We start from the raw sequence: 21315 nt of genomic DNA, 5'->3' as shown, positions 1-21315 counted from the left end.
ACGTAGAGGTTGTGAGTTCGATCCCCGCGCAGAGTAAAAATTTTATTGTATTTTTTCTACTGAAATAATGAATTTATACATTTTAACTTTGCTAAAAACAATGTATTTCTCCAGAATTTATTTATTGTTACAAAAATTATGATTTTGTTGTAAATAACCCTATGAACTCTAATCCTGAATAACCCTTCTGCATGCCATAAAGCACATTAAATAAATAAAGAAAAAACTGCTCTATACTGGACACTATTATATCGAGCTTGTTATCGAGATAATACAGGTGATATTAATAACTGATTATCAATAGTACCAATTCTTTTATTATTTTGAAACAAATAATATGGCATATCATCACAACCCTGTATATTTACCGCAATTTCTAGCAAGAACAGTCCAGCAATTTTAAATCTTTGCTCTCACCCTGCTCTACTTTTCTATTTCAAATCTTTTATTTGCTTTTATATTAATGCTAAAGGAGACAGTGATGATGAGAAATGAATGAAATGAAGAAAGTGGAAGGAAACGGGAGAATCCCGAGAAAACTCACGCACATGATATTTGTCCACCACAAAGTTTACATGATGTGAGCGGGGATCGAACCAGCGATCCCACGAACCAGAGGTGAACGCTCTACCACTGAGCCACCGCGGCCCAGCTTAACATGAAATTAGAACGTGAGCTTCAACTGGGAATCAAACTCGGATTTTCAGTGGTGAAAGCGCGTATGGTAACCGCAGAGCTACGAGGAAGCTCCGGTACTAAATTACAATATACAGTACTCTTTTTTACTTGTGGCTTTAGGAGCTGTGGAAAACCAAGTAACGCATTCTCAGAAACAAGGGCTCAGCAGATACTACAACAAATACTCTCTGGTATTATAGATGTTAGCAAGTGGTCCATGAATTAAGTAATCGCAGATTAGGTCGTTAGGAGTTTAGCGTCCCTTCAGCACAGAGGTTATGAGACCTACCTACCGAAGAAGTTCAAGGTAAAATCCGAACCATCTTAATGCGTTCGAATTTTAATTCTCTCACCGGGAATCGAACACAGGACCCAGTGCACCAAACCCATGCGCGCTAGCCACTAGACTACGGAGAGAAATAGCAGAACGTATAAAAGGAAGAGAGCTAATAAATAAGTTTGAGTTTTAAGTAATGGTTCTTCTATTTCATTCCGCTGAATTTTGTCGGTGTATTTCCTGACTTGTTTGTTTGAAAATAAATACAATAAAGTAAGCAAAAGATGTGATCCATATTCCTGCATGCCATTTTTATAAGGGAGCAAAGTGCAACTTAGCTGAAATATAAAAGAACTTCCCTTCTATTATGGGAATTAAAAATTCTTTCGATGTTCGTTGACATCTTTATCAATGATTTCTATTCGCTACTAAACTTTCAATATATGGTTGGATTTCTGTCCCTTCTTTGGAACCCCTCTGAGAAAACAAGCAATAATGTCACATGTGCAGAACATTAAGGAGTTTGGTTCGTATGGCGTGATATTGTTTCAATTAATACTGAAGCCAGAACTTACATTTTTATCACATACGGCTCCAGTATAGAAATTATACTTGAGATGGATTACACTCTTGGTACACTCGACTGCTGGAAACCGCTTCTAGCTATCTATTACAGTTTTTACTCTATAGCGATCGACGTGCCCTGCGGTGTTCTAACCCGCCTTCACTCGCTAACGATCGCTCGGTAATACTGTGAATTAAATATTGGTAACCTACCCTAACCCAATTTAACGTATGAAACCATAAAGCGAACAAATCTGAGGAGAATATCGCAAAAAAAGAAGGTGAAAAAGCTGCCTCTCAATCGTGAAACAATATCCATATTAGCTTTTTCTTTTACAATTGCAGTGAGCTTTGGTAAATTTTGAGTTAGGAAATTAACATGTTCTTCGTTTAAAACGTATTGAAACTGTATCCCGTACCTCTACTGGTTAAATTGTCTATTGTTTCAGGTTGTTCTAATTCACTGCTTGAACTACTGATTTTTCACGTACCTAAATCACTATTAATCGAAACAATGACTTGGAACATTGACTCGTGTGTGACATAAGTTTCAAAACTTATTATTTACAAAGGACATCGAACTGAAGTGATAGATATTCCACACCATAATACTCAGTTGTGTGTATTATCATATTTGTCACCGCTGTTTCATTTCCCTACTCAAATTTCTTCATACCTTTAAATTACTCCTACTTGTACCAAGTATATAATTATCCTTAAAAGCGCCAAAAAAAAAAAAAAAAAAAATCATCTTGGTAAAAATCATTTAGTAAGTTTAAAATTATATTTCGATGTCATGTGGATATGCCTTGATTATGTAAGCTTACGAATACATAATTACCTTTCTACGAATCCTTGCTTTAACAATTAACTTTGACGGATACCTGACTCTTCTATAATACTAAAAAAATATGTTTCCATTTCCTGAATTATTTTAACGTTCGTATGAATATTATTATTTATCAATCATCTAATGTGGAATACCCTTATATAGTGTTATACAACAGGAAATAATAATCGCGTAGGTTCCCTCCCACCGGCTCAGGCATTGTAAATTGTAAACAAACACAATATGACACTTAACGCAACCATTTGTTTACCAACTATTAATGACCATCTACGTATTGAAAAGTGTCTGTCATCTTACACTACTTTAACGGACAAAGTAAATATTTTTCTCTTCGCTTCTTTAAAAATTTAACAACTTGCGTGGGACTGCTAATTGACCACATGATTTTATTTTCACTGTTTACAATGCTTATACTAAGTTTAAATTGTAGAAAGAAAGTTCGGTTAAGAGCCTTCCTCTACTAATTAATTATTGCCCTTCACACAGTCATATAATTAATAGTTATTACATAAAAATTACAGAAAATATAAAAGCAGCTCGGAACACTTACCTTCCTCGTCTGCCATTGTTGTTACTCTGATGCTGGAGGTAATGCAATTTCATTGGTTCTCTCGCAATATCCTCGCAAATCAAAACCTCTTGAAACAGAGAAAAGAAAACAGCTGTAAATCACAGTTTAAAAAACATATTTAGGGGCGGGGTATAGTTCCGTCTGGAAAATCAACAATTCTAAACAATCTTAGAACATGTTTATGAAAATGACATATTGCACACGGGAATATTTTAAACTACAGAAATAATAAGGCTGGTGCAATCATTATATTTTTTTATGCCTAGCGTTAATTTGCGATAATTGACATAGCATAATATATTTTTTCGGTACGCAAATCTTGTAAAGGCTCAAGGAGAATTACGGGCACTCGTTTGTCAACACAATGAAAAAAATTTTCGATTTACTTTGACATACTCGGCATAGCATTTTTTTGCGATGCGTTGCGGTAAACAGGATATTACACAGACTAGTACGGAATGTTCCCATGGAATGTCTCTTTAGTAAGGGTGTTCGGAATTCGATTTCGTATTCCGGAATTCGGAATTAATCTAATTCCGGAATGTTCCGGAATTCCGGAATTTCGGAATTCCGGAACGTTTCGAAATTCCGGAATGTTCCGAAATTCCGGAACGTTTCGAAATTCCGGAACGTTTCGAAATTCCGGAATATTCCGAAATTCCGGAACGTTTCGAAATTCCGGAACGTTTCGAAATTCCGGAATGTTCCGAAATTCCGGAACGTTTCGAAATTCCGGAATGTTCTGAAATTCCGGAACGTTTCGAAGTTCCGGAATGTTCCGCAAATTCCGTAACATTCCAAAAGTTTGGAATTGTGGAATGCTCAAAAGTATGAATTTCGGAACTGTTTTCAAGACTGAAATTTTGAAGCTCACTGTTGATTCTGGAATCGTAATATTAATATTAGTTCGAAGTTTGAATATAAAAGTTCGAAACAGTCCTGAGGCAATGGTTCTCAAACATTATTACAAGGCTTTAATCCCACAAATTTACTCGCAAATACTTTCTCGTTTTCACTTTGGTATCTATGGAATATAGTAGAAACATGTCTTAAACAGTTATGCATTCTCGTATTTACAATTATTGGAATAAAGTACAGCATTTTATCTTTATCTTTTACATTTTTTTTCAATCATTGCCATTTTGTATTTTGAAGTACCAAGAAAACAATTTACATGTTTGGCATTTTAATTCCAAAATATTTGTTTTACTATTAAGCAAACAATACAAGAGCACACGAAACATTTGTAGTCATATCATTTGGAATTATATTAATGAACTTTTAATCTAAAGTACAAGGAGTACACATGAGTAATACATAATTGTGAAAATTTTGACAACTGAAACCCTGAAATGGTACAACTGATGCTACCTGAGACGTCATCAAATAATGCAACAAAAATGTAAATGTAAATTACTATTGAAAGAAAAAGCAAAATTTCTGTGCTACAAAATAATACTATTAGAGAACAATGATGTGGATAAAATATTATAAGAGCATGTATTAAATGTCAATTTTCATATAAATGCCCAGATGATTTTTTTAAATTAGGGGAAAGTAGACTTTAGACGATATTAGACAAGGCAATTATCTATGCAAAATTAGGAGACATGCATTCAAATTATTTCCTGTAATAAAAATTAGAATTCAACTTTCCATGGTAGATTGCACATGTTCTATCTCCGAACAAGGTGAAATACGTGCAATTTACTATGGAAAGTTGAATGTTAATTATTATTACACGAAATAATTTGAACGCATGACTCTTAGCATGCAAGATTGCATAGAAAATTGCATCGCATAAAATGGGCTTTAGGGACTTTTAGCTTAACAACCTTCTTTCATCTCATTGATCTTTTTTATCTGATTTATTTGAGAAATCAGGAGAAAGAAAGTTTTCGCCAACTTTTCTACTCAAGGAAAGTAAGACATCAATTTTTGTAAAGATCAATTTACGCGAAGTACGAATAGTTTTTGATACAAATTAATTTTTTCGTAAGAAATATGAACATTAGGCTAATACTTTTAATGTGAATATTAACATTTACGAAATGATTTCTTTCATTTTTAACTTTTACCATCGCTACTCACAATTTCGGGTATACTAATTGAACATTTACCTTTCTTGTTGTTAGTTAGTCATTGGTGCAGACCCTTTCATCTGAATGCATAACTACCCTTCATATTGCAGCTTTGTATGAAAATGTACATATTCTGTTGGCTTGTATCAATGTAATTGTTTAAAGAAAGTAACATGCTTTTACATCAGAATTTCACAACATTGATAATATATTGGTGATTAGTACAATTTCTCAACAAACCAATTTTAAATGTTTTTCACTCACACAATTCATTTATCACCTTGCTTAAAATTTTGATTAGTAGAGTTAGAACTAATCTTCATACGTAGGTTCCAATGCTTAGTATTTAACTGATAGACACCTTTATTTAGTTAGTTATTCAAATAAGTGTCGCAGGACAAGAAAAGAGTAGCGCGTACATGTGAATAATTATAAGATATTATGTAAAGTTTGCACCTCTATTCGATTTACTCTCGTTGTACATTTTGACAAGTTATGCAAATAATGCTTGATAAAGCTTTCATTAAAAAAAACAGCAGTAGCATCATGATTATAGAAGTTACAAAAAACATTAAACAGTAATCCCTTGTTCTAAGAAATTTTTTGCTGTTTGCAGCATGCAGTATACTAAATACAATACAAGCGATGCATTAATAATTTTAGCTTTGCGTGATTTGAACCTGAAATATGAAATACTGATTCTAGTTTCCAAAAAGTTCATGTAACATCAATAATGCATATTTTTACATAATACGGACAGCAGCATAATAATTGTACATTTTTATTTCAGACTATCCTATCCCTTTAATTACTGAAAATCGTATTTTCTTTTAAATGATTCTCTGCCCCTACTTCAGGTACTTATACTTAACAATGGCCATACATAAAAAGATATGCAGTTCAATTTCTTGTTAGGGTTGCCTCGTATAAATGGAAAAGGTAGTCGGTATTCATTTAAAAAAGAATATAGAAAGTGGTTTATAAAAAAGGTGTTTCTCGGAAGATAAACCAAACTAAATGGAAGAACTAGCTCGAATTTCTATGTTCCGATTTCTGCAACAAAATCACGGAATTTACACTGAATCACTTATGATTGAGACTTTATGGATAACCAGACAAAGTTTCAAATCTTATGCGCAATCGTTCACAGTGAACGGATCTAGAGAATGAAACAAACCAGTTGCCGTGGACCAAAACTCCTTCCTTCAGCACAGCGGAATCAATATCCAGTTTCAAAGCTAAGCTTTGCGCACACCTCTCAGTTCGGGGTAACAGCAAAAATTATTTTTTCAATAAGAAGTTCCGGAATGTTTCGAAATTCCGGAATGTTCCGAAATTCCGGAATGTTTCGAAATTCCGGAATGTTCCGAAATTCCGGAATGTTTCGAAATTCCGGAATGTTCCGAAATTCCGGAATGTTCCGAAATTCCGGAATGTTTCGGAATTCCGGAACGTTCCGAAATTCCGGAATGTTTCGGAATTCCGGAACGTTCCGAAATTCCGGAACGTCTTGAAACTGTGTTCCGATTCCGGAATTGGAATTTCCGTTCCGAAAAATTCCGGAATTCCGGAATTAGGAACAGCCCTACTCTTTAGTCCTAGTGCCCAGCATAGAACTTGGAACATGACTACTCCCATACGGGATAGGAGTCTCATGGATTTGCTACGTGAGAGCCTAAACAAAAATTGTAATGTAATGCAGTGCAGGTACAATTTGACTATTTTAATCACTTGGATAATATATTATTGGATATAGTATACATGAAGCTGCATCAGTTTCCGAAGGAGCAGGACGCTCATACTTTTAGGGATTATTCATTGAGTATGTACGAAATTACAAAGGGGGTAACAAAGCGACGTTTATTTACTTATCGACTGAAACGAAAATAAAAAAGAACGTAAATCTACTTTAATGAGCATTACTTAACATCGAAATACATCGGACGCATTAATCTGTTTTGATCTGGATTCTATATGAAATTAGCTTTCAAATGATGTATTGCACATGAGCATGCCAACAGTTTAATTTTATCCCAGAACAGGTTATCATTTGTCTACTCTATATCTGTCAACACTGATACAGGTAATAAATGCCTATCAAACAGCGAACGAAACATTTTTAAATTTAAATATTATAATTTCATATATTTGTATACAATAAATGCTATTATCTTGAGCAACCTCACATTATCTTTGTTAAGTTAGAAAAAAATCTGCAATGCTTGGAAATTTCGGCTACGTTGTATTCCTTAACAGGAAAGAAAGAAAAGTTAAATGTGTCAACCTTTGAACTTCGGCATCATCACAATCAAAATTAATATAGTTATATAGTACGACGGTAATTTTTCTTGAAGAAGAGTATGACATCTGTAATGTGTGAACATCTAAAGCTTAAGGTAAGTAGAGAACGCGAAATTCCAGTATTACACAGTATAGAACTCTTTAAAATGATGGAAACTCGATAAGAGTTAACTATTGGGATTCCGAGATTATATTGTAATGATTAGCTAGAGATATCTACCCACACCAAAATTTCTGAATTAGAAACTGGTAAAAGAAACTCCAAGGTGGGAATTTATATTAGCCCTACATCTGTAAGGAGATTGTAGATCCCAGGGCACACGTTTATAATAGTCCATTTAACTAAACTTAGGTTTTTCTTACTTCGAATTATTCCCTATGATCTGAACTCTACCCTGGCGGATGCCTAAATAACTATGTACAGATTGATCATATGCGTAGAAACTGATGCTTCCCCTTATGGGCATAAATACGCATACGACTGTGCACGGGCGTCTCTGGCGTGGGGGATGCGTCCCCCAAAATATTTTGAAGTACAAAATATTCAATATTTTATTCTAATTTAATTTATTTACTAACGACAGAATATCATAAAAATAATAATTATTTTGGAATATAATATTCAGGCTGTTAATCAATTGTAATCGAGTTCTTGATATACCTTAGGGGATCCGTGAAGGTAAGCAGAAAGGTAACAAATAGAATCGAAGTTAATAAACAGGTTGGACTAGGTAGTAGGCCTACCATTTAAATCGCTTTCTTTGATGTCCCCCCAAATTTTACATGCCAGAGACGCCAGTGCGAGTTTGCAAAAAATGCAAACCAATTTGTGCTAGATTAGCTCTAAAATCGAGAATGCTATCTAACCGAGACAGAACAGGAGCGCATAAGGGGGAACGTGCGGAAATGCGTCCGTAGGCAGCAGGTGCGTCTTTCACAGGGTTTATACATATAAAAGAGGGTAATGGGTTCAGTAAGAGTGCACTTTGAGCGGAACAAGTGATTTTGTATATCTTTTAGTTACCCTCCGCCCCAATCGTGCAAATATAAGTTCTTCAGTGTTTTACTTACTTCAAAAAATATAGCTAAATGAGCGAAGGGGGTTAGAAGCCCCGTAGGGCTCGTTTAGATATGGTTGCTATGAACGTTCTGCTCAATGTCTACGTTGCACTTTTGCACTTTGTCAGTGCCTTTTGCTGTGAGTTCTAATGAAGTTTATGTACACCACATTTTGCAAAATTTACAGATAAAATTCAGTACTCCGTGGAAAGACGTGTTTATGTATTACACGAGCAGACGATTCTACCAAATTTTTACACATTTATTGCATTTTAAAGTTTCTTTTTGCAGAACATGCTCTAATGAAAAGCTAGTGCTTCAACCACAAACCAACTTGTGCTATGTCCCCAATAAAAAGCTCAAATACTATCTAACCGAGCGCAGCAGAGGGGCCCGAGCGGAGCAAAGAGATGCGTCCGTAGGGAGCAGGCGCGTCAGCGACGGGGGGCGTGTGCATAAACGAAAATAGTGGAAAAATATATAAAATATCAGCAATAATTTTCTCTTTCAAAAACGCTTAAATAATCGTAATAATTCTTAGCTTCAAAACGGCTTCACTGGTTATAACAATAATGTTATATGTATTTTTCAAGCAACTCTCGTATGTGCATATCTTAGAATCACCACGCAACAGGACAAAATTCTTGGAAATCAAAAAGCTGCGGAGTTTCTCGCTTACAAGCCTTTCTATGTGTGTATGTGGTTGTTCGCCCATTTCTCTCTTCGTATGGCCTAATTTGGAAGAAGAATTTGGCTCAGCTTAGTTCTCTTTCTCTTCCTACGCAATTTTTTGTTAAGTAGAAATTTTAGAAATATGTAGAAATTTATTGTGGTACTGTAGGAGTCGCAAAATTTTCATAATTTCGTCAAAACGATAATATTCAAGTATATATTATTTGACAAATATATGTAATAATATTATTTTGATAATTTGGGTTAAATTCCAAAGATGGGCGTCCGTTTCCAGCGAAATTTTTAAAATTTACAGGAAATATATGGATAATTTGATCGTTTGTGTGCTTGATAATATATAAGAGTCTCGAAAAATCTGTTTATTTGTTATATATAAGCGGTTATAAACATGGGACTATATGGCGAGCGGAGGGAACTACTTGGCGCAAGGTAACTGAACACTTGCATTGTGGGAAAGAAACTAGCATTTATGTTACCAACATGGCGAATGTACAAGGGCAATGAACTAGCAGTTTTAACATTTGTGAAGGAATACATTGATAATGAGCAAAATCTTTTAAAAGTTTGTTAAGAGCACGGATTAATGAACCTAATAACAAATTGCAGAAAGTGTGGAAAGGAGATAACAGTGAAAAAACTTGACGAAAGCGGACGCCCAACTTCGGAATATATGCCGATAATTTTGCTTATTTAATCAAAATTATTGAATTATTTTAGGAAATAAGAGTATATTTTTTAGTTTTCAGTGGGTTTTGGTTTATTTCCAATGGAATTTCGATATAGGAAGTGTTAAGAAAACCTCAAAATTTTATTTCATAATTTATTCAAAATTTTAACTTTAGAAATTCAGCCATAATGTTTTCTCGATGCATCTCTTTGTTTCGGTGAAAATTGTTTCCTATTGGACCATCAGTAATCACAGCTTCGTTTGAGGTTTGCGACAGTTTTGATGTTCAGTAGAGAAAATCTCGTCTTATAGTCACGTCATCAATAATAGCCAATTAGGGATCTTCTTCCCATTATCTTTTGTCTTTTACCTGAAGCGGCGTTAAGAGTTAGACATAAAGGTATTCTTGTCTATGAAAAACGTAAGAAAAGGTGAAAATTTGAAGAGTGGCAACAAGTTAAAGTGATATTTTGGACTTTCACATCATAAGGACATCGGCGTAGTGCAGTGAGAAAGTTGACATGATCAATAGACGTTGGATAAACAAGTTTCTTCACGTCAGACGAGAGTGGTTGGGGTCAGCCATCTTACCTGTTTCAGAAGTGCATGCCCGTCTAGTTGTCATGAAAATTTTTTGTTAAACACCGTTCAAACCTCTGAGTTTCGAGAGGAGTGTAGACTTTTGAAGCTATAGAGGTATCAAATTTTAAATATTTTAGAGAAGATTGACAGAGTAAGTGTGGTAGTGTTTACATTCTGACAGGATAGAAATTTCAGTTTGCTATAAAACCTTCAAAATTTTAGTATGATGACAGGGAAAATGGTGTTTTCTGCGAGAAAAATTAAAGTCATTATGAAGCAATAAGCTTAGAGGTTTTCCTAGAGATTGCACATATACACATTCATAATGTGAAGTGTAAGAAGTACTCAATGGGCGGGGAGGGGGGAGAGAACAGGTTAGTAATTTCGGTTGTCAGAATAGTTACAAATGTATGTACTATATGTACATATGTTTACCCAAAATTTCAAACCTTGTCTTTAGACCATGTATGTAAAGAAACTGTTGTTTGGGAGACCCAAAGTACTGCTCGTTATTTAATTTTCATCTCTTTGCTTTGCTTACATTCTAAGAAAAGGTTCATTTAGAAAACATGTTTTGGAAAAGAATTAGAACAGACTTAAGTGAAATCCCATTGGATAAATTTGCTATACCACAGCTTACGTGAGATATATGGGTGCATTATATATATATATATATATATATATATATATATATATATATTATCTGGCGGAATGCAAGTATCGTGCTACATGTGTGAGGTTGCTAAGAAGGCGTAAACCCTCCAGCCGGTCATCACTATGTCAAACTGGCAATTGACGCACAGTAGAAAAAAAAGGTAAATGAAAACGAATCTAGCTTACCACGTGCGAAAATAAGGAAGGAGAAAAATAATGTACAGCTCACAGATGACGAGAAGAACCCTAGCAGAAGTAGTGTGACGTAGGTATGGGCTCACCCAGTTTTCGCACGGGTGTTTCAAATGACACCATGGAATAGCACACATATAACTTTACCCGGAGTGGCAGACGACATCTAAGTATAGATCACACCTCAAAAACCGAAAATGGACTTGACCGTGTCATTGATCTTTCCCCGCTACCCCTGTTTGAGGGTCTTTTCGTCATCTGTGAGCTGTAAACTGATTATTAGAATGTTTGTAAAACCCGTCTGTTGAGTTTTCATTTTTTTATTATTATTATTATTATTTTTACCTTGTAAACTAAATAGATATTGAAAATATGTAAAATACAGTGTGTCAAGTAAATTTCTTTTTATTTTTAAAGATGCAAACAGTTTATATGTTAAATAAGATTGGTCGAACTAGAGATAATCTTTACACAAGAACTCTTGTGACATTGGATCAAAAATTTTCTTTTCTTTTTCTTTTTTTTTTTTAATTTCTTCAGCAAAGTATGTCAAGATTAAAGTTAGGTAAATAAAGTGTACAAGCCGTGAGTTGAATGTTTTCTTTCAAAACAGAAAATGGGAAAATACCACTTTAGTTTTAAGTCATTAAGAATATAGTTTGATGTTTACAATGTGTACGATATATTGATGAGGTTTAAATCATTACATAAAAATGTTCTCGCTTGCGAAAATGATGATCACAGCTGTGAAGGATACCAAAACCTTTTCTGAGTGTGACCGGGAATGGGAACAACCGAATTCTGAGGTGAAATTCATTCTTTCAGTTCTGTTTTTTTTTTCTTTTTTTTTTTTCCTTGCGCAAAAATTTTGTTTGGAAGTTGTTGTGGATTTTGTTTTTCCTGTTAGGGTCATTACAGACTTGACATCAGATTTTTCCGTAGTCCTCATTGTCAGCATAACTGGGAGGTCGACATCCTGTGTCGGTAGTTTGTGGTTCGCGATCTTTTTCACGAAGGATTGCGGATGACACTGCAGGCCTGGATGCCGAGCTGTGAGTTGTGGTGGAAGAGGCTCTGGAATTATCTTCTTTGGGCAAATTTGAGTTCCATTTCCGGGGACAATTGGTTTGGTGAATAGATCGGTGATGGTTGGTAACATGCCTACACGGGGCCCAGTAGGTTCGCGACCACCAGTCAGTGATACATTTACATAGTCCATAGTCTTTAGAAAAGTGAACATCTTACGCAAGTAATCACACTACATTTTTTAAATATTTTTTAAATTCATTTTTATTTTATTTTATTATTTTTTTGTAAAAAGTTGAATTGCGAGTCAAAAAGGCAGCATCGGACTATATGTTATAATTTGCATATTTTGTGATAAATAATGTTTATTCATATTGCCGATTGTTTAAATGTGGTTAAAGTGCTTTCAATAATACTATAACTAAATTATCAATTCCCATCAAAGAAGCAACTATTTAAAATAAACTCCATGTTTAATAGGAAGTTTTTTTTATTGTAATAGTGTATTCATACGCCTTCATTGTGTGAGGGAACACTGACGCTTAGACAAAGCGCGAGCTGTGAGACTTGGGAACTAAAAGACATTGCCTGTCCTTTTTTGCTATACTCACTCAGTAAGTTGTGTAGAGCCTCTTAATTCACACTAAGATATAAAATTAGTAATGTGTTCTGAAGTGGGAAAGTACATTTTTAAAATGTAAAACTGCGATATATATCTCCAAAATGAACATCAGTATATTTTAATCACTCCATAATCAAAATGTAACTCTGAGGTTATCGGTCAACTAAGAAGAATGGTGGATGAAGTCCTTTTCTCTCAATTACATCGAAGGCAATGGAATAAAGGAAAAACATCTAAGGACCCTTCTAAAGGAATCACTAATCAATGAAATGGCATTACCCCAATGGTGATAGAAACGAATATGTTTCTTACTTCGAATAATGATCAGGTATTTCGATGAATGAACTTTCGGAGTCGGTGTTCGTACGCTGTAATCGGTATCGTTAACTTGCGCAAATAGTAATTTTGGGCCTATATTTTGTTTACCAAAAATATATTGTTGTTTGTGTTAAACGTATATGCTTGTGATTACCCAAAGGCTAAAATATATGCATTGAAAATATTTATCGTGAGTGTTAATTTCTGTGTCGAGTGATATCATGCTAACAGTATAATTGTACGTATATCATGGTTATATTTTCTTCAGCGGGATAAGTAGTGTCGTATTTTGCATGCATATGTTAATATTTTTTTTTTTATCTTTTGTCATACTGATGGTGTAGTTATTGTAGCACGTGCACGGGTATATCTATTCCTCTATTCAAGCATTAGGTGTTTGATTTTACGTATTACGACTCATATGAACTTCCTTCCCGAGGTTGTAAGAGACGTTCAAAAACACTAGCATAACTTATATGAGACCGTTGACAAGGAAAGTTCTATTCGCGTTTTTCACAACGTGATGGACTCGTCAGTGACGGTGGGTACACGGCCCAGAACCCTCATCTGATACAATTTGTTCAACCCACCTTCACGCACTTTATAGCACCTGAACACTAAACCTTCATAATTTGGCTCTTCCCTCGCAGGGACATATGGTAATCGAACCTCAATCCTGTCATATGGTTTCCCGGGTACAAATGGCCGGTTGCGAAAAGAAATTCGTCTGTTTTGAATTCTTTTCCACATTTCGCTCAGTTGATTTTAGGTTTCAGCGTACTATGACGCTGCAAAATATTCTACGATACTTATTAGAGAAACATTAGTTTAATTTTTCATTATAAACGTTCAAAATTCTTTGCGATTAATGCTTCGATAAAAGCAAATATTGTAGGATATATATTGACTGTACCACTCAAGAAACAGAAATGGGTACAGCATTATCTGACTATGAATGGTCGATGTTCAATTTAAAAAAAAAAATGCAAGAAAAAGAAAAAAATAAACTTGATAGGATAAGTCGGTGTAAAATACCATACAGGACTGTCTGTGCGCATGACTGTTACTTGGTATAACTGGCAATGCTTAGCTAGATAAATAAAGAAAAAAAAATCACCCTTTAGACCTGACTCCGAAGGAAGGTGGGGCTGACAGTCAAAGAGAAAGATTAGAGTTACTCATGGAAAGAAAAAAACACAACTTTCCAATCTCCAGACTCTTACTGACAATGTACCATCATGTTCGAAGTTTTCTTACAAATACGCACTTCACTTACTCAATAAATACAAGGAGATGCTGAAAATTTGCTGGTTTGGCCAAGGAAAACACGTGTCAGAAGTCTGAGATTACATATTTAACGTATTCCCCATTAAGATCAATGCACTTTCAACAGCGTTGTTGAAGCTTTTCTAGCCCATGAAAAAAGAAGAAAAAAAGGTAGTCCCTCAAACCAGCTTTCAACAGCCTATGTGACGTCAGAAATGTCGGTGACTTCATGTGTTTTTTCAGGTTGGGAAATAGAAAGTAGTCGGAAGAGGCCGGATCTGGGGAGTAAGGTGGGTGGTGGAATCCTAGGGTGGTCAATTTGGCTGCAACAGTGTTGGACTTTTGTATGGGTGCATTATCGCGCAACATCGTCATCCTTTTTGTGAGCTTTTCACGGCGTTTCCTCTTAATTGCTTCTTTCAGCTGGTCTAGAAGATTAGCCTAATACTCTTTGGTGATAGAGGCGCCATTCGGTAGGTAGTCCACCATTAATGCCATCTTTGTCCCAGAAAACGGATGATAGGACTTTTTTGGCCGATTTCTGGGTACGGAACATTTTGGGGCGGGGGCAGCCACTATGTCCCCATTCCTTTGACTGTTCCTTGGTTTCGGGATCATAAGTATGGAGCCAGGTTTCATCCTCTGTAACTAGTTCATCCAAAAAGTCATTTGTCTTTTCAAAATGGGCCAAGGTGGCTTTGGATGCTTTGACACATTCCTTCTTTTGATCCGTACTCAAAAGTTTCGGCACCCATTTTGCTGAAAGCTTGCGCATGTTTAGGACTGTGGTAATAATATATCGGTCTCGTTCCCTGGAGATGTCCAATATCTGGACTTTTTTTTTTCTTTCTTTTTTGGCGGATATTCGACGGTTCTCAAGAATTAGTGCATGGACAGCATCGCATGTTTGCTGGTCTCTTGAGGTTGATAGGCGTCCGCTACGGGGCTCATCTTGCACTGTGAAATGGCCAGTTTTAAAACGTGATATCCAGGCTTTACTCAGCTGTATGAAGGACATTCTCCTCCAGTATTTGGTACATCTCCATATGAATTTCCTTTGTAATTTACTTGGAGCCATAAGAACTTCATAACGGTCCTCAGCTCCGATGACGTGAAACTTCCTCGTGCCTGTTCCATCTCACCTTCTATCTTCAATGACCGGTGTTGTACAATTAGGATTCAATTGATTTTAACACAGTTACATATTAAGATACGAGGCTCTTGTATGCCAACAATTTTATTTGTCTACTTCAATTTAAAGGGAACAAAGGAACTTTTCAGCCCTCCCTTTGTATATGATAATTATCTTAAGTTCGATAAATGCAGTTGACAGTTTTTATTCTGTTGGAATAGTTCTTTTTTTATTATTATTATTATTAATTTGTGTATTGAATATGAAATATATATATATATAATAGCACATTGTATTTAGTTGATTTCTTCTAACACTGGGACACTTGTAATTGAATGTGGTGGGAACTATGTCGTGTTTAATCTATCCATTAGTTCAGGTTTTCTGCAGATGGTTGTTTTTGAGTGAAATTATTAATATATTTTATGTAAATAATGGTAGAAAAGCGTACCTACATACAGAAGGTTGATCGGTTTATATTCCACCGATTTGGCAACGATGCTGTCACCTTTATTTGCGCCAGAAACGTGAAACCTGAGCAGTTATCAGTGTGATGTCTCAATTTGCAAGTTTGTGGTAGTAAAATTCCGCCAAAAGTGAGACGTTATTGGAAAGAGCACATTATGGCTCTTTTCCACATATACTTTTCGTACATCTAAAATAGTAAAAGAGTATCTGGAACGCTGTGTAATCATCAAAGTGAAAACAGCTAAAGATAACGATGCTAGACAAACTCAATGGGGTCAATGCAGAAATTATTCGCCAACAGAATGGCCCTTTTCGAGGCGATCAGTAAAAGTCTTCGTAGAATTCGTCAACTGTCCGGCCAAGAGAATCCATCACGCTAGTGACCCAAAGATTAAACCTAGTGTAGCTCATTGTCAGCTATGTCTTTCATCCCGTCTTATTCTGCGGTACGTGTATAATAGCCGGGTTCACAGCTTCCTCCCGCATCACATTGCTGAACATAAGACACTTGGCGGGATCAAAATGGATGATGATGTCACGTTGGATGAAGCATACATTTATCTTATGCATAATGGTAACATTCAGGCATTATGTTCCGGTTAATGGACGTACCAAGATTTATCGCCAGTGCAGAGAAATATTTCTGCAGAGAATCGTGATTGTCATCGGATACGGTTACGAGGGGAAGCTGAAGGTAGGTGAAATGCATAAAAATGTGGAGGTGAATGCTGTCTACTTCCAGAAATCTATCGGAAAAACATCTCTAGTTTGTACTGAACCAGTAAGAACTAGATGCGGATATAGATGTACAAAATATTCAGCTATAGTTTGTAGTTTTATCATGCCATGGGGCAGAAAAGGACAATTCGGGTTATTTCCTTTAGTGACATTTCTGACACCAGCCCAATGGGTTTTGCGTATTGACTTAAAAATGACGTCTACAACACCTCTCATTGGGCTGTGGAAAACGTAAAGGTAAGAATAGGGTACAATTATGTTCGTGTTCCGACGTATTTTGTTGCGGTTAAAATTGGGATGTCGGACGATAATTTATTAATGCTGATTCTTGTGGTAACCGATACAGTACAATAGATAGTGGTAGTACGGCTTTTCATAGGGTAAATTCACATTGAAAATCGGTCGGCCATATCCCAGTCAACCTTCTATGCTATGTACAGTCACGAACACTAATAAATTGAGGTTGGAGCCATAAGAAATAATGGCTTCAGCCTCCATTTATTAATGTTTGTGACTGTACATACAACATCTCTTTAATATACAATATAATTAATTCTAAGGTTATACAATTTAATCCTCAGTTATGGAGACTGGCTGCAGGGATTACTTTTAGCAGAAACTTCTCTTTAACAAGCAACCGCTGGACCCAGGACGTTGGAATTCAAACAATACAAGAAAGAGGCATCCGAAGAGTTAAACTGTGTAGTCCAAAAACAAGGTAACTGTTTTGAAAGTGCACAACCAGTGTCATGCTTGAAAGAAAAGGCATATACATCTTTCGGCGTCAAGCTTTTCAGAGGATAAAAAATCCAAACTCAGTGAGTGGAGGCAATTACATTGAGCGTATTTCAAATAGTAATCAGAGAGAGAGATTCACAATGAAATAAGAATATTATATATCAGGTTATCCAAAAAGTATTGGACCTTTTGAGGCCAAAATTAAAAGTACATTTATTGTAATTTAGAAATAACATTATGAAACCACATATACACAGTTTTGTTCGATGACTTTCTGCTATTTTTCTGGCAACATAATAATTTCGTCTCTTGGATAAATTTCTAATTGCACTTTTTATACAGATTTGAGGATGCTAAATCCGATGAAGCTTTTTTTGAAACATATCTGCCCGTGAGGCCACGAGAAAAATTACCCAAATTTGAAATAATTTTCCGCATGATCCCATGGACGGATATGTTTAGAAACAGCTGCATTGGATTCAGTATCCTCAAGTTAGTATAAAAGCCTATATTAGAAATTTTTCCAGGGGTGGCAACTTTCACCATTGGAATAAGTGGTACTTCAAAGGTTCCAACTTAGAAGTATTTTTCTCGTGGCCCTATGATCAAGTATGTTCAGAAATAATTTCATTGTATTCAGGGTCCTCAAATTAGTATGAAAAGGTGTAATTACAATTAGAAATGTATCCAAGCATCGGCACTTTTTACCAGTGGCATTAGCGTTAGTTCTTTATTACAAAATGCAAAAAATAATTTTCGTTACATCAAATTTTCAGTTTACTAATGTTCAGTGTGGCCACCTCCGGCCGAACGGTTCACATCAAGTCAATAGTCAGATTCTTCCCATGCCTTGAACACTGGCGTAAGTTTGCAAATTGAATGATGATTGGAGAGAGATGTTACTAGTGTGCGACGTTTCTACACATTAGTGACAAAACTTGAACACTGCATTTTAACTGCAGGCGTTTCATTCAAATACGATGAGCCGTTTTCAAACTAAGTAATTTCAGTTTATTATGCAGTAAATATGGTAAGCTTATATATGTTTAAATGCTAAGAGTAGGATATTTTTACAATACCTTACCTTTTTTATTATTATTATCGCTACTTCGAAAATTATGAGACAAAATAGTAGCAGTGAATCACGTAGTTTAGAGGATATTAATTATTATTATTTTTTTAAAAAATCATATTTCATGATCAGTGCACAACTAACTTAGGTATTTACATGCGTCATTATCTACTAAATTGTAGTACGTTTGTATTATAACAGAGACTTTGCTAAGAAAAAGTAAGCCGAGCATAATATACAATATGTATAAGCAGGGCGCAAAATTTCAAAGTCAGACACACTCGCCAGTATCTCTCACGTATCTCTACACTCCTCACGGCCTTTAGTTTGACAAAGATAGAGAGTACATCAGGGGCATAAAATTTCAAAACCACAGTTAGATTCAGGATAATCAATTTTGAATTGGACGATTCATATATGTATATACATGTTTAAAAAAATCTTACTTTAAGACTTCACGCTTATGTAATGCTCTCTCTCTCTCTCTCTCTACACTCAAGTACCACTCAGTGACAATTATTTTCGTACGAAACAGAAACTGCGCAGCCATTCCTACTGAACACTGGTCGCCAGCTGTAATTTTCTAGTCGCCAATGGCGACCGGAAATTTTGCGCCCTGGTATAAGTTTCCATAATTAAAATAACATGCAAGTCTCACTTAAGGTTCTCAATTGTTCAATTGTCCCGGTTTGAGCAGGATTAACGTGCAGTTTTATTTTTTGTTCCGGATGATTTTTTTTTTTTCTTGTTCACTGGACAGCTAAAATCCCGTAATTCAGCTTTCTGTTTCTTGAAGAATACAGTACGCTAGTTACATAAATAAATAAATAAAATGCAAGTTTCCAACTATCGCAATCCCAAATCTCAGAAAAAAAAATACCGATTTGAAAATTCAGTTGATATGACGACAGCTGATCTTCCCAGCAGCAGTAGTTGTTAATAATGGTGTTCTTATTGTTTCTGTTTGTGTTCATGAACTTTACTTTTTTGTTTGCCTTCAAAATTTTCTAAAAGCAAGACATTCTGAAATAATAATAATAAATTTATTTTAGCAAATATTATTTTTCCCAGTATTATTACTAGGGTTATTATTATTAATAGACGCTGGATTATTATTATTATTATTATTATTATTATTATTATTATTATTATTATTATTATTATTATTATAAATAGAATATACCGTAACATTATTTTGTGTTTGTGATGATGATACTTTTGCGTATTTTTCATAGAAGTATCTGTCTCATGTAATCATATGTACTGTAAAAATGGAAATTTCAGACTGGGAGTTACAAAAAATATGAATAGCAATAAAATTAATTAAGTATTATTTACAAATCTAGCTTTATAATTTAAATTGTAATATAACTTTTTTTCATTCATAAATTTATATGGTAACAGGTATATTCCTTGATTATTAAATCACCCCGAAATAAATGAGTATGCACAAGCCTACCGTAAAGTATTTGTTCCGGAATGTGTCAGTTCATAGTTGGGAACCTTGTCTGGCCTATACGTAATATAGAATGTAAGAAATTATTGCCATGCTTTTTTTATATTTTTCATTTCAGAAATGCTCTTTCTTTGCAAGTATTAGAAAAGCTTCAACATTGCATAACTCATGAGCAAAATGATCCTTCATTGAGGTGTATTGTATTGTCTGGTGAAGGTCCTGCATTTTCTTCAGGTCACAATCTTAAGGAATTGGTTCGTATAAGTACATGCTATCAAAATTAAGAGACAGAATGAAATCTTTACTTTAAGCACTTCACTGTTATGCCCTTTATACTAAAGAAGAATGATGATTAGTGAAAGTTAATTACGTATCATGAAAGAAATGGTGAAATAATAATACGGGAGATCTCCGAGAAAACCCAGAGACACAATATTGTCCGCTACAAGTTATCATGGCATGAAATTGAACCGGAGACTTCTTGTACTAGAGGTAAGCGCGCGACCACTGAGACACTGTGCCTCCTTCAAAATGTAGGATTTTTTTGTCACATACGTTGGTGAATTCAGACATTTCTCAATGGGCACAGCTCACTAAGTAAAGTAGTAGTATTATATACGAGCTGTTCCGTCGCAGTTCGGTCAGAGGGTGTCAGTTAATGACCATTTTTTTTTTCTCTAGGATGAGATGGTAGTTCGTATTAAAATGCTCATTATTAACGTGCCCAGACGTCAGGATTGGGAAGGAAGGCACAAATCCTATCATTCAAAGGAAAGAGAATATTAAATTTATTTAAAATCGTTTGTTGTCCCGTTCAGCACCAAGACGAAACGGGATCTTACAACTTAACGTAGGATCCGAACCACATGAATTACCTCTCAAGATCGAACCCGAATCTTCCGTGCCGAAGACGCGTACGCTAACGATATATTCATGAGGGAGAGGAGAAGTGCCTCCGGCTAACCTGCTTCCATACGACGCCTATGGTGCTTATTTTAATGTGGATGTTGTCTGTCAAATTGAAATTCGGTAACCATACCAATCATATATGTTTGCGATGGACATCATGACCATGAGTTTCTTGAGGATTCTATTCTCCTCATTCTCTTCATTCATTATTCTTTCGTATCATTCAGTTCAATTTTTCTTTCGTCTCCCTTATCGTTAATCGCATTAAGCTCAAGGTGTCATTTCACTTTCTGCTTAAAACAAAGCAATAGTTCTTTCTACAGAAATTAAAACCATTTGGAGGATATAGTGTTGACTGGGTTATTGTATTGTAAAAATTGAACAGAATTGTAATGTCTAAT

At 35.3% G+C, this 21315-nt stretch overlaps 2 protein-coding genes across 2 annotated transcripts in view; one reads left to right on the top strand and one right to left on the bottom strand.

Moving 5' to 3' along the window:
• The window catches only part of LOC145684087 (uncharacterized), a 49830-nt gene extending 46769 nt beyond the window's left edge, over nucleotides 1–3061 (bottom strand). Inside the window, exon 1 of the mRNA XM_081755972.1 lies at nucleotides 2920–3061. Coding sequence (XP_081612098.1) covers nucleotides 2920–2935 — 16 coding nt within the window. The 5' untranslated portion in view covers nucleotides 2936–3061. The remainder of the gene's footprint in view (nucleotides 1–2919) is intronic.
• A 4050-nt stretch (nucleotides 3062–7111) lies between these two features.
• Nucleotides 7112–21315, top strand: part of LOC145684086 (enoyl-CoA hydratase domain-containing protein 3, mitochondrial) — a 55015-nt gene continuing 40811 nt past the window's right edge. The window contains exons 1-3 of the mRNA XM_081755971.1: nucleotides 7112–7417; nucleotides 17321–17457; nucleotides 20124–20259. Coding sequence (XP_081612097.1) covers nucleotides 7382–7417; nucleotides 17321–17457; nucleotides 20124–20259 — 309 coding nt within the window. The 5' untranslated portion in view covers nucleotides 7112–7381. The remainder of the gene's footprint in view (nucleotides 7418–17320; nucleotides 17458–20123; nucleotides 20260–21315) is intronic.

The sequence above is a fragment of the Thermobia domestica genome, chromosome 4 (genome assembly GCF_964235325.1).
Source record: "Thermobia domestica chromosome 4, izTheDome1.hap1.1, whole genome shotgun sequence".
Classification (NCBI taxonomy): domain Eukaryota; kingdom Metazoa; phylum Arthropoda; class Insecta; order Zygentoma; family Lepismatidae; genus Thermobia; species Thermobia domestica.
This window is presented reverse-complemented; position numbering and strand designations above follow the sequence as displayed.